Source organism: Catharus ustulatus, chromosome 5 (genome assembly GCF_009819885.2).
Source record: "Catharus ustulatus isolate bCatUst1 chromosome 5, bCatUst1.pri.v2, whole genome shotgun sequence".
Taxonomy (NCBI): domain Eukaryota; kingdom Metazoa; phylum Chordata; class Aves; order Passeriformes; family Turdidae; genus Catharus; species Catharus ustulatus.
Window position 1 is genome coordinate 9,657,361 of NC_046225.1, and position 14,314 is coordinate 9,671,674.

Sequence of the window (14,314 nt, forward strand, 5' to 3'; positions counted from 1 at the left end):
ATTTTTAATTTGCTCTGTTACAATAAATGAGTTCGATTATTTTTGCTGGTTTCCAGCTATATTAGAAAGGAAAAGGAATATCCAGAAATAGTCAGTGCTGGATGAAATGTAAGGATCTAATCAACATCTTTATTCCTTCAAACACAGCAGCATGAGGAAATTTCCAGTACCACACTGAAATAGCTCACATAAAAGCATCCATATCTGAGACAAAATTTAAACTCTCGGGTTTAAATTAGGTAATTTACTCTGAGTCCATTGTTTCAGGGGCCAGCTGTGTTCCCCATGAGGGAGGTTCTGCCTGTCTCAGGGCTAACAAATCAGGAATTGGGGTGGCTGTTGGCAGCATCACGAGGCAAATTCACTGGTAAGGTGTTGGGGGTGCTCATTTAAAATTAGCTGAGTACTAAAGATTAGGAATGCCCTCAGCCACTAGGTGGTGTGTTGATTCTGCCTCTTAAAGTCCTGGGTGTTGAAATAAAATAAATTCGGAGCTGTTGAACATCTAATTCAGATTCACTTTGGCCCTCCTGGCATAACCCAGAACAAAATCAGTTAAATGAGCAGCTCACAGGGCAGGCCCTGTGAACAGCTGTTTAAACTCACCTTTTAGCACACCAGACAGAGCCCAAATCAGAGTACCCCACAAGAATTAGCATTTCTCTACTTCTTTGATGATTTGGCTTATATAAAGAGATGGGCTTGCTTGTGCTTCCTCTCCTTAGCCAAACACATTTCACATTCTGGGTGCAAGAAGGAACAATTCTCTGTAAGGGACAGTAGGGAGGGTGGCACAACCCCCTCCACCTTTTAATCTCTCTTCAACAAAATTACTCCTTTCTTTGACAGAATGAATTGCTTGAGAGCATAAATGGAATCATCCTGTCTCAGGAAAGGACTACAGGGTGGAGGAACATCTCTACAGTCTTAGGGATTGGTCCAGGAGAAGGGTAAAGGGAGTGACAAAAACTAAGATGGGCACTGAACTGAAGTTGCTCCAAACTCAGGATATTTTAATGCTTTTTTAATTTAGTCCAGCCTCTTGTCTTTATACGAGTAACAATGGGTTACTGTCCTTCAACCACATGACAGCTGATCTACAGGATCTCGGGATCTTTTATTATTTGTGCAGGCAGAAACCCCAAGTGGTCAGGGGCACTTGCAGCAGTGTAAAGAGGACTCTCAAAGGCTATTATTAGCTATCTGATCTAAACTTTAGGAATTCTGGCTCAGCTATGGCTTTGCAAAGCCCCCATTAGCGTAACAGCTCTCTGTAGATTTACAAAGCTACATTTGCTTTTCAGTGATGGGGTCAGACTCTTTAAAAAATCTTGCTGGTGGACATTGCTTAAATTTGATGTTCTTAGCACAGGTGCTGGGTTTGGCTCACCTTCTTTTCCTTATTTATTTGTTTGTTTCAGGTGATTGAAGAATGAGTTTTCCCTTTATCTAATTTCAGCAGTGTCTTCCAAAGTCTCAGTCAGGCGTCTTCAGGGAGGCTTCTCTGGTTGTAGCTTCTTCATACAGTTTTTGTTGTAATGAGCAAAACTTCGTATCAATGTTTGAGGCATGAACTATTTCAGTCTCAGCCACCATGCTGTCTGCAAAAACTGGATTTGTTACCTCGTGTCCAACAAGCCAATAATTACTCAAGAGAGACATTACCTATTTCAGACTGCACAAACCTGGTGCTCCGTGATATTTAACAGATCTCAGCACTTTTTATTCTTTATACATTTCAGCAAGCAAAGGGATTGGTGTTCAATAGTTACAAGTCACACGATTCTCTTATTAAACAGCATTCTGTCTTCTGCTGATTAATGATTCTTTTCTCATGTTAATTAATGCCATGCTCAGTCTCTCCTGTGTGCCCGGGGGTTTTTGGGGTCGGTGCTCTGGATCGGCCCCTGCCGGAATTCCCTGTGACCCTGCTGGAGCACAATTACAGATTTGTCCTCATTTGTTTATTGTCTCGGGAGTTCTGCCAGATGTGGGCCCTAAATTCTGCGGTTTTGGTGTGTGCTATGGTACATCCTTCTTCCCAAGCTTTGTTACCCTCTCCCGGCTCTAAACCTTAACAAGACATTTCTACCAACAAATAACGGCTTTGGAAGACATGGCCATCACTTAGCAGCTCTTTCGTGGACTAAAACCTGACATATTCCACACTTGGCGACACTCAGGCCACCCGGACGGGGATAAACAAACCACGGACCCCCCTGCACGCTGCGGGCCCGGTTATTCCCGAACATTCCCGGCTATTCCCGGAGATTCCTGGTAGTTCCCGGTTATTCCCGTCCGCTCCCGTTCCCGCCCCCTCACGGCGCCGGGCCGAGCGCACAGCGCCCCCTGGCGGCGGGCCGCGGCCGCGCCGGCGTGCGCAGGCCCCGCCCGCGGGGATTGGCGGCCGCGCTCTCGCGAGAGCGGCGCGCGCCGGGCCGTGAGGCAGCTGCGGGCCGGGGGCGGCTCCAGCCGGGGCCGCCATGGCCGCGTCGGTGGCGGCCGATGTGGAGTCCTCGCTGGAGCTGAGCCTGACGGGCTCCGGGGCGCTCCCCGGCGCGCTGCCCCCCGCCCGCTCGCGCATCTTCAAGATCATCGTCATCGGGGACTCCAACGTGGGCAAGACGTGCCTCACGTACCGCTTCTGCGCCGGCCGCTTCCCGCAGCGCACCGAGGCCACCATCGGCGTGGATTTCCGCGAGCGCGCCGTCACCATCGACGGCGAGCGCATCAAGGTACGGCTGAGGGGGGCTGAGGGGGCTGAGGGCCAATTCCTGCCCTAGGCCAAACCTTCTCCAGTGTCTTGTCAAGTGTTGGTCAGTGATTGAGCCTTACAGTGGATTTATGCAGCGTTTTGCCTGCCATGAATTCTGCTTCTTTCTCATCACCTTCAACACCACAGAGCTATTTATGATCGCTTTGCTTAAAAAATATTAGGAAGCTGAATGTTGTTCAGGATTGGGCCACGTGTTTCAACTTGTCATTTTTAGCGTTCTGCTAAGTTTGCTGTGTGATGGTCGTAACCATCATTTGCAGCGCACTCTTTAGCAGCTTACAAATGCGGTTTGTTTACTAACACGGTTTTAAGCAGAACCCCGGTGTGCTTCTGTATTACACTTTGTTTCTATGAGGAGAGCTCAATTGTGCAGAAGAAGGAAGTTAACAAGAGTCGTGAGAGTGTCCTGGGGCATTTATTATCATAAGGTGTTATAATTACAGCTTACAGGTGTGTAGCTGAAAGCTATAGTTTTTCCTTGCTTGTTTACTGATTAAAGAAGTTATGGAGCATATAGATCAGAATAGGAGAGCTAGTTTGCTTTCCTGCTCCTGTAGGATTTTTATCTCATATCCTTTTTCGCCAAAGAAAGGTGAATAGGAGTTTTTCTTGTTTTGTTTGTTTTTTTTTTTTCAAACTACTGACTAGGATTTCTCTGACAGCTGAAATTTTATACTCCTTTGTCCATTGCTGTCCATGGCAGAGGAGAGATCTCCTGAGGGATGTTGTCTTGTCAGCACCATCTTACTCACTGGCATTTTCATCGCTCTGTGTGATGCCTGGCTTTTGTTGGAGAGAGGTGAAGAAGGACATAGCATAACCCACAGCTCCTAGATGCTTCACACAGGTTATTGTGCCATTCTGTTAGATGTGTTTTTGTAGATTGTTTTGCTGCATTTTTGAGAATACGATCTGTAAAATGAACCAGTTCTGGTTGAGGAAGGTGGAGAAGTGAATGAGGCTCTTCTGAGATACATTATTTTGTGCAAGTTCTGTTTCAGCATTAAAGGAATATATTTTATCATTATGGCCTGGGAGTGTTGCCAAGTTTGAATTGATTTTTGGGCAGTTTTGGCAACTTCTCTCACTCCTCTTCACCTTTCTCACGTGTAGCAGTCAGCTCCAGCAGCGCCAGTTGAACCAGGAGAGAGAAGCTGAGATGAGACAGATTACTGTAGTCCTTGCTGTGCCCTGAAGGGAATTTTTCCTCTCACATCCAAGTAGGTTACAAAGTAGAGCCTTCTCCCTTCTCCCTCCCCCCAGCCAGCTGGGTGGCTCTTTCTTGTGCTGCCACAGCAGTGACTGTTTCCTTCACAGCTGGAAAAGTGCTGTGTCACTGGCAGGAACACAAGCACCGTTCTTCTCGCTGCCGGGCTCCCACACAGCAATTGTGTACAATTCCGAGGCACAGGAACAAGTGTGTTCCTTGTACAGAGGGGTGACAGCTTCATATCAAACGCTGGTGCCTAAATGTGATGAGCAAATTAAAACTTTCAGCAAATGGATTTGCTGCCTTCTAAATTTTCCTCTTCCTCAATTGATCCAAGCATTGAAAATGGAAGAAAACAATGATGTCAGTCTTCACTGACCTACATTGAAAGAGCAAAATGCAAATGAAATTCAAAGAAGAAAGTCTGGACATCGTGTTCTGTGCCTTTGAGCTATTCCAAATTTTTTTCTATGTCTTTTTAAAGGAGACATAGTACAAGGCTAGTTATGTTTTTAGCAGCGTGTTATAAACCACACATACAGAGTGAGTCCTTGTTTAGAAAAGAGCCTTTCTGTATCCACAGAACTGAATCAGAACGAGGGGTGTGAGTCTGTTTAATATTTTTAATGCCATTTGCCCAAGTGATTCTGTACAGTTTTATTAGCTGAATGATGCTGTTAAACCAAACATTCAAACTGCGTATTTTAAAGGGCTGTTATAAAAGTGTGGTCCCCTGAAGATGGGTGTTACTGGGGTAACAATGAAATAATGTTACTTCACCATTAACATATGAGAATTTTCAGTGCTGTTTTTCAGAGGAGAAAATATTTGGGCTTAGAGGCAGAAATTGAACCATTTCCTCAAGTTCACCTTGCACGAGGGAAAAAAGGAACTTCTAAAGTGTGCAGTTTTCAACATTGGGAAAGGATTTACCTTTCAGAGCACGTGACTCAGTTGATAATGCCCTTCAAACTTGAATGCTGCATGTAAATGGAATTTTGGAAGAACTGTAGTTTAAGTTTCACTTGCAAGTTATGTAAACTTTTGATTTAATTTCCCCATCTTTACCCAAGACTGGCAATACACTTGCAGATCTCTGCTGGACTGAAGCATGGCTGCTCTGTGAATAAGCTGGCGAGAGAATTGTAAGCTCACAGCTGCCTGTGAAAATTGACTCCCTCCTTAAATTAATTTGATATAGCACTTTCCAAGATTTATCTGTACTGATTCCTTAATATAATGTCATCTATAGGTGGGATTGCTTCAGTCTGTGCTTCTTTTTGCTCTAATTTCTCAAATTCATGAACATTTTCTCTGAGTCTCCTGACTTTATGATGTTTCATAAGTGCACAGAGCTGGAAGTATGTCTCACCTGGGTGTGTGGCTGAATCTTACCAAACTTAGGTACCTGTTTGGGTCCAGGTGTGTAGAGTGGTGGAGATGCTGTCAGTTGTGTGTAGAGTGTAATACCATTGGCAAAAAGTGGGGTTACTCTAAAATGAGACAGATTGCAACTGAGTACCATTTCATGGGATCAGAGCCAGCAACTTGCCTTGCTTTTCCTGACAATCCTTATGACCCTTTCAGAAGCAGCACACAGGTCTGAGTGTCTGGATCAAAAGCTGCAGAGAACTGGACTAGGATACAAAAGCCAAGCTGCTCTGGTGTTCTCATGCAAATACTCAGTTCCCCTGATGCAACCAGTAGCTGCCTTTCCCACCTGCTTGCTCTGAGTTTTTATTTGAGGATGGATGGGCAGGGTTGAACATAATATTGCAGAAAAAGTCATACCATCTGAAACATCTCACTGTTTTTGCTTCAGTCTGTCACATGACTGATTCACAACATCCTGTGATTAACTCGTGGATCTGGATTGTCATGCATTTTAATAATTTCCAGCCTGACTTCTGTGCCTTGCAGTTCCTTATCTCCTGAAGAGCAAGTTTGGGTAAAAACCCCATGCTACCAATGTGTAGCATTCTCTACATGTCTGAGGACTCCAGGCTTCCATTACACAGGATGATCAATGCATTTAAAATTTCTCTTAGCTGTTGCTTACATCTGCTGGTGCTACAAAGCTTATTTTGTTTCAATCTGGACCCCAGAGATTTGAAAGCATTTCAGTTCTTCTGTATGTCTTTCTATTCTAAGCTTCTAGTACCTGTGTTCAGTCTGATTTGGACAGAATGGTGTGTACCTGGAAATGATAATCACATGTTAAGCTAACAGGAGGTTTATACTTTTTAATTTTTTCCTTTTATGTGTGCCTTGATACTGCAAACCACAGTATTGTCCTAGTTTAAGCACTAAATAAGAAGTTAGCTGTTCATCAGAAGGGTTTGATTCCAACACTCTGCAGAGAAAGAGTCCTTTGTCCTGTTTTTGTTAGTGATGTTGAAATCAAGCATGGTTTGATTTCCTCCTATTTTTACATGGCAGTTAATGTCATTGCTAACAACAAAATTTTGGGGAAGATGTGACTATTTTTGGCACTAACAAAAACCATGTCAGCTGATTGTATTGGGAAGTTACACATACTTAATTTTCAAACAAAAGTGCAGGATTAATTCAGATTTCTATGATCATGTAACTCTCCTCACTGCTGTAATTAGTGTTACCTGAGTAATAAACCATTTTTCCTGTGCTCCCCTTCCCATTTTCAGATCCAGCTGTGGGACACTGCAGGCCAGGAGCGCTTCAGGAAGAGCATGGTGCAGCACTACTACAGGAACGTGCACGCCGTGGTGTTCGTGTACGACATGACAAACATTGCCAGCTTCCACAGCCTGCCCTCCTGGATAGAGGAGTGCAAGCAGCACCTTCTTGCCAATGACATCCCAAGGATTCTGGTTGGCAATAAATGTGACCTCAGAAGTGCTATTCAGGTGCCCACGGACCTGGCCCAGAAGTTTGCTGACACTCACAGCATGCCGCTGTTCGAAACCTCTGCCAAGAACCCCAATGACAACGACCATGTGGAGGCCATTTTCATGACACTGGCTCACAAGCTTAAAAGTCACAAGCCATTAATGCTTAGTCAACCCCCAGATCATGGTGAAATACTTATAAAACCTGAACCAAAACCTAGCACATCTTGCTGGTGTTAAGCTATCACCTTGTCTTGTTTGCAAGTGCTTCAAATTTATGATCTTGGCAAAGTTCCAGGTTTTGGTAGCAATTATAGCAAATCTCTTTGGCACTTTATGTGGTTTTTTTTAATTTTTTTTTCCTAGTGTAGATGTACCCATCTTATGCTCTTGCACTTTGTAATTGTACTTTCTCAATTGCTGAAGTTTCACTATAAATATATGGGAACATATTCACTTTGTCTATTTTTGACAAAGCAATTCTAGTTGAGCTCTTGCTACCTGAGGTTGTTCTCATCACTTATGGTAAGATCATAAATAGTAGGCCAGTTTACTAATACTTTTGGTTGCTACTTGCATTGGAATAATGTAGGAGAAAGAGCCTTTTGTGTCAACCAGGGAACTTGGGGTTTGGGTCAGCAAAGTGAGAGATTTTTGGCATATGAAGGAATATTAGCAAATTAGAAAGCAGGAACCTTTTTATTATAAACATAAAAAACAGGTCTGTCAAAGTTTGGGCTGCCAGTGTCAGTGCAAATTTTGGCCTGTCATTCCACGATGAACTTGGTCTGTTTCTTCATGGCAGTGGTAACAGAATTGACTAACTTCTCCCTACCTCTAGACAGTTATTAGATACTTAAAACTTCATTAGTTTTTCATAATTAGCATGTGATACCAAACTGTGTTATGTTTAACTCATGTTGTGGAAAGTACTGTAGCACAGGATTTAGGGTAAAACTGGTACTCTATCTGTCTTACTAAAATTAAATTATATATTTCTGAAGGTGCTGTATTTGAGTTGAGTGTCTCAGGGCAAGGAACAACAGTTTAGTAAAAGATTGGGTGAATTTGGCAAAAGCATACTGGTTTTCAAAGTTTTAGGGTTTGTGGGGCTTTAAGAGATCATGAGTGCTTCTCAAATATCTTGAAAAGTCAACTTGATAACATATTTCAGGAATGGGAATGCTTAGGAATATGGTACATTCTTAAAATATTTGCAAACACTAATTTAAACTGGGTTTTGAAATGTGGAATAAATCTACCAAGTAGATAATTGCAGATTTTTGAGAGAAAACCTGCATGTATAATGTTGTGACTGTATGTAGGGCATCCTTGGCATTACTAATGTGAGCTGGTAGGGGTTAGATGAGGGACATTCTTCCTCTTGAACCACCTTTTTTTGTGTTCTCATAGTTGCAACTGCTTTTGTTCAGTTCTGTCTGAAGATCAAGTTTCATAATAAGGTCAAGTTTCATCATAAAAATGGTGCTAAGTTGCACATAGTTGCATAAAGTGAAATGTAAGCCATAGAGTGCCATCTATGACTTCATTCATGTGACTCAGTTTTTAAAGTGCAAATGAAGGATTTTTTATTGGCAATGTGTAGCATGTATTGCTTACTAGGAACTAAATGGAAGGGCTAGTTCAGAAGCTGCCACCCTAATGATCACATTGGAAACAAATTACTGAAACAAGATAAATGTTATTATGTAAACAATTACAGTTCTTAAGATGGAATTTCATTGCAACTTATACAGAAAAAAATGCATTGACTTTTTTCTAGATTTTGAAAGAGCATTTAATTTGGTCTAATATGATTAAGATGTTTAAAAAGGATCTAAACAAAAGGTAATACTTTTTCCTGTATAAAGCTGCTTCAATTGTGACAGTATTTTTGCTTAGGAAACATTTGTAAAAGGGAGCTTTTGTATTCACTCTGAACCTTACATGACTAGAACTTACAGTTGTTTCAGAAACAATCAGCTTTTTAACACTAATGTCCTTAATGATTTCTTTAAGAAAAGGATTGATCTTAAATTGATATTTATACTATGGTAAGTAAATACGGTTTACAGTCCTGTTGGACAGATTACTTTTCACTCATGTCCTTAATCTTTTGTCTCAGAAGGATCCTTCTTAATTATTTGTGTACTAAATATGTCAGCAAGTTTTGGTGGTGGGTTGTTTGGGTTTTTTTTAGTTTGTTTTTTTGTGGGTTTTTTTGTTTTTGTTTGTTTGTGTTTTTTAAAAAATAAAAAATATCCCAGAATTAAGAATTTTAAAGCCAGTCAGTCAGGTTGGGGGTTGGGGTAAGAAAATAACTGCAGTGTACTGTTAAATACTGCAGTAGCTGCAGTGTTGCTGTTAAATTTGATCTGAAACACCTGCACATCTGTTAAGTTTTATTTGAGTTATCACAACTTGTAAATAAGGGCCCTCATGTCATGAAGATTGTGTGGAAATGGTGTTCAAGTGTGTAATTCCATGTTCAGCACAAAGCATGTTCTAATGGTTCTGCCACGAAGGCAGTGTGGTCAGTACTGCAGGATTCAGTGTTGCTCCCTGGCTTTCAGTGGTGATGTTCTGCCCACAGAATGGATGTCAGAGTACTGAATACTTTGTGTGTGTATTTTCACTTTACCAGACTGTAAAGTTTTGTACGTGTTGGGGGCAGGCAAGGCACAATCCCAGAAACCTAATAAACTGGCTTTGCCACAAACTGTTACCACTTGTTTTCAATAACTATAATAGGAGTGATAATGTAATTCCATATGGTTTAAAAAATGCTGTGAGGGAGTTAAAGGAGTTCCTAGTTTCTGTGTGGGTGACAATTTTTACAAAAAGACTGTCACAATGCTTGGACTACTGTCAGTGCTTTCTTGCAATGACTCTGGGAGATTTTAAGGCATCTGAAGAACCCACCTGATGATTTGGAAGCGTGTTCAGTATTTATTTCAGATTCCAGAAGCATGGGAAGTGATACAACAGTTATAAAAACAACAGTTACTGACCCTTGGATGCAAGACCCTAAAGGAGTCTTCTCCATTACTCTTCTTCCAGTCTCATCTTGTTCAGAAATGAAACTTCTTTAACTTCTCTAAGTTTGTTGGAAGTCATATTCTTTGTCCCCTCTCTGAGTATTTCCAGAGCTCAGAGGAAGGCAAGTAAGAGCTGCTGGTCATCCAGGGACATTCCCTGAGGTGCACAATCCCTGGGGGAATGTTGCTGACATATATTTTTTTCTGCCTTGCTGCATCATCACTGCTTAATGTGAATCACACATTATTGAATCCTCAGCTAATCATTTGAAATTAATGGAAAACAAATTTCCCAGCAATGCCAGTGATCATTAAAATGATCCCAAACAGAGCATGATCCTCTCCCTGGCCTGCATTTAACAAAGATGCTGCTTATATTAGGAAGAAGTTCTTCCCTCTGAGGGTGGTGAGGCACTGGCACAGGTTGCCCAGAGCACCTGTGGATGCCCCATCCCCAGAAGTGTTCAAGGCCAGGCTGGGTGAAGCTCTGAGCATATGAAAACCAAGAGTCATAAGACCCTGGTCTTAGCTCAGCACTTCCTTTTCTATTATTATTTTTTACTGTTTGCACTGCCCCTTTGGAAAGGTCACAGGCAGAAAAAAAGACTGGTGTGAAGCAATATGTTAAACTCCCTTTTTCTGAAAATACTTCGTGATTTACTGCTAAAAACATCATACTGGGCCTCTCAGTCAGAAGGCAGAAGCTGCATTTGCAAATCATTTATCCTCTCCAAAGCCTGGGCATCCCCACATCCATCATATCCACTCCTCTACAGGAAAACACTTGAAATGCTCAGGGGACTTTGAGGTGCTTCTTGCCCTTCATAGTCCTCTGTCCCTCTTCAGTTAAGGAAGGGCAGACAAAGAGGAAAAGACTAAACTGATCCTAAAATACATGACACCGCTTTTCTGTTTACTACAGGGTATTTTTAACACACATAAATTAGAGACAGTGAACGGTTTCTGGCTTCAGCAGCCAAAATTCAGCTGTAAATTAAGAAAAGCATGTGCTAATCAGAGGGTTTTCAATTCCTGTGCATCCTCATGATTACCTTGGGGTGCAGGCTGCAACTCTGAGCTAATATCTGAGTCACAGATACTGCTGTTAAAAAGCACAAGTGCTGACAGCCCTGGCATTCTGCTTCAAGGCTCACAGTCTTTTGTCAAACTGCACCTGTCCTGAAAGAATTGATTTCAATACTCTCATCTGTCATTAAACAGGTACATTTCATTTACATGCACGGTGAGAGTAAAGAGTAAACAAAGATATCTAAGATATATTCTCTCTATATATAATGATGGTTAGAAAAGTTATATTCACATCACCAAAGGCATGCATACTATTGCAAACTGCCGGCCGACTCCATTCCGGACTCCGGGCGGAATCCGGTCCGGGTTTTCCAGATTGCCGGCCGAGTCCATTCCGGACTCCGGGCGGAATCCGGTCCGGGTTTTCCGAATTGCCGGCCGACTCCATTCCGGACTCCGGGCCGAATCCGGTCCGGGTTTTCCGAATTGCCGGCCGACTCCATTCCGGACTCCGGGCCGAATCCGGTCCGGGTTTTCCAAATTGCCGACTCCATTCCGGACTCCGGGCAGAATCCGGTCCGGGTTTTCCAGATTGCCGGCCGACTCCATTCCAGACTCCGGTCGGAATCCGGTCCGGGTTTTCCGGGTTGCCAACTCCATTCCGGACTCCGGGCGGAATCCAGTCCGGGTTTTCCAGGTTGCCGACTCCATTCCGGACTCCGGGCGGAATCCGGTCCGGGTTTTCCGGGTTGCCAACTCCATTCCGGACTCCGGGTGGAATCCGGTCCGGGTTTTCTGGGTTGCCAACTCCATTCCGGACTCCGGGCGGAATCCGGTCCGGGTTTTCCAGGTTGCCGACTCCATTCCGGACTCCGGGCGGAATCCGGTCCGGGTTTTCCAGGTTGCCGACTCCATTCCGGACTCCGGGCGGAATCCGGTCCGGGTTTTCCGAATTGCCGACTCCATTCCGGACTCCGGGCGGAATCCGGTCCGGGTTTTCCAGGTTACCGGCTCCATTCCGGACTCCGGGCGGAATCCGGTCCGGGTTTTCCGGGTTGCCGACTCCATTCCGGACTCCGGGTATTCTTTGTCCGTATATAAGCCACACCTGATTATAAGCCACACTTTAGGTTTGGACCAAAATTTTAGTCAAAATGATGCGGCTTATAATCGTGAAATTACTATAATTTAGATAAAGATGACATGAACGTCAAGTCGATGAAAGAGAATACACATTTCTGTAACTTTGAAGTTGTAATTACGAAGGAAGGAAAAGAGAAAGAAAGAAGGAAAGAAGGAAAGAAGGAAAGAAAGAAAGAAAGAAAGAAAGGAAGGAAGGAAGGAAGGAAGGAAGGAAGGAAGGAAGGGAAAAAGGAGACATCACTGCAGCAGCTCAGAAAGGGCAAGTGAAACCGTGCAGTTTGATAATGTGCTTGGGTTGGACTGAGCTGAAGAGGTGCAGGACAAAGCAGTTCCTGTTTTTATGGAAGGCTGGGAAATGTTATGTTTGCTGTAATGTGCTTCCCTCCTCGAGTTACAGGTAAGTTCAACAACTTTTCCCTGTACTTACGCACTTACAAAATCATGGAATCACATCTCGGTTTGGAAGCAACCTGTAAGGATCAATGGTTGGACTCAATGATATTGAAGGTCCTTTCCAACCTAAAGAAGTCTGTGGTTCTATGATCCTAGGAAACAAGAAATAACACAGTGTAACTGCAAAAAAAAAAAAAAAAAAAAAAAAAAAAAAGCATGTTGTGCTTCTTATATTAGGTGGGGTTTCTACTGGATAGAAGAAAAAAAAAAGAAAAAAACGACCAACCAAAATCCAAAAAAGGGAATATTCCTCGTCTCATCTGCAGGCAAGTGCCACTTCCTATTTTCAGAATATATCTGTATTTTGATTCATTAGTTCTAGTCCTGTCCTTTCCCACCTCTTTTAAGGCTCTCTTCTTAGCCTGCCTTTCCCTAGCAGTCAGCAGCACGTTTAATCAGCAAGACCTGTGTATTCCCCACTCAAAATATTTCAGGCCAGTTCATCCATCTATAGTGAAGCTTTACTTCAATTTCCAACTAGTTCATCCTAAAATAGGGTGGGCTATCCCTTTGTATCCCCTGTTTTCTCACTGCCTTTTGCCAGCAAAGGGGAAACACATTTGTGCCCAGCAAAGACTGCCCTGACCATGAGCACCAGCAGCTCAGCAGCACAGGGAGGAACTGCATCAAACATGTACCTACAAAAAAATAAAAATTCAGATATAAATAAATAAATTATATATTAAAATATATATATTTTTTAAATCCCAAATGGGCTTGTTGTCAAAGAAGTGCCTGAAAAGGTTCCCTGATCCTCACCATGATGAAGATCCTTCCTCTTTCCCTCCTCCTCTGCACCTTCTGCCCCTCCTGTTGGGGAAATGACTTCAATAAACTCTTTGCCCTTAGTTAAACATTAACTTGCAGACCCAGCTTCCCTGAATAACCCTCTGATTACACTGGGTGATTAACTCTGCCCACTGCTGATGGAGAGGCTGGCAGGCCTTGCCTTTATCCACCTGGGGATTTTGTGTGCCTTGTTCTGTGTGTCATGGAATGAGGCAGTGTTTGTCTCAGCCTACCTGAGGTAAACAAGTTTATTTTTATGTAAATGCCTTGTCTTTGACTTAATACAAGCAATGCTGACACAAGGGGAGCACAAAATGCTTGGGGTCCATAATTCCACCTGACTTCCACCAGTGCAAGCCATGGAAAACCCCTGGAGATGCAGGCAGGCTCTGGGAAAGTACTGTACCTCCCATGCGGAAAGGGCTGCTAAATTTAGCACTGGAAACTGCAGTCTGGAATATATTTTCTGCAACACTAACCAAAGAGGAGTAACACTAAACTGATAATCAGTTTCCACCAACTTCATTTCTGCAGCTGTCATTTTCCTGGAAACCCCTGAGTTTTGTAGGAAGAACTTTTGAAATCCTGTGTCTGTGAGTGATGGTCGCACCACTGGAAGGGCTGGGTAAGAAATAAATAAATGAATAAATAAATAAATAAATGAATAAATAAATAAACCAGCTTACAGCTGCTGATAAATCCATTGCACACATTTTTATTCAGAAGCAGAACAGATCCTGCTTCTCTTTCACACCCTAAGGCTTTGATGTGTGCTGCTAAGGCTGTTCCACAGCCACGCCTGTCACTAAATGCCCCTGATCAAAGGCTGGCTGGGTGCTTGGATCGTGCCCCAGAGCTGTGCCAGCAGGACCTGACCTGCAGCAGCCGTGGTGGCACTGCCACCCTCGTCCCAGGAATTATCTGCCTGATCCCATGGAAACAGCAGAGCATTTGAACCAGGGCTGGTGGGGAGTTGCTCTGCATGCTCACAGTAAAAGCGAATTGCCCT

The 14,314-nt window shown here is 43.2% G+C and overlaps 1 protein-coding gene across 1 annotated transcript; it reads left to right on the plus strand.

Moving 5' to 3' along the window:
• Positions 1-2,461: 2,461 nt before the first annotated feature.
• Positions 2,462-9,578, plus strand: RAB33B (RAB33B, member RAS oncogene family). The gene is made up of 2 exons (XM_033060962.1): positions 2,462-2,735; positions 6,650-9,578. Exons 1-2 carry the CDS (start codon positions 2,484-2,486, stop codon positions 7,091-7,093), a joined length of 696 nt encoding a protein of 231 aa, XP_032916853.1. The 5' UTR covers positions 2,462-2,483; the 3' UTR covers positions 7,094-9,578.
• Positions 9,579-14,314: the final 4,736 nt, after the last annotated feature.

What these genes read in the sequence shown, in the direction of transcription:
- RAB33B (XM_033060962.1), top strand. Translation starts at nt 2,484, where the DNA reads ATGGCCGCGTCGGTGGCGGCCGATGTGGAGTCCTCGCTGGAGCTGAGC. An exon ending in TCGACGGCGAGCGCATCAAG is followed by an intron (nt 2,736 to 6,649) that starts GTACGGCTGAGG and finishes TCCCATTTTCAG; the next exon opens with ATCCAGCTGTGGGACACTGC.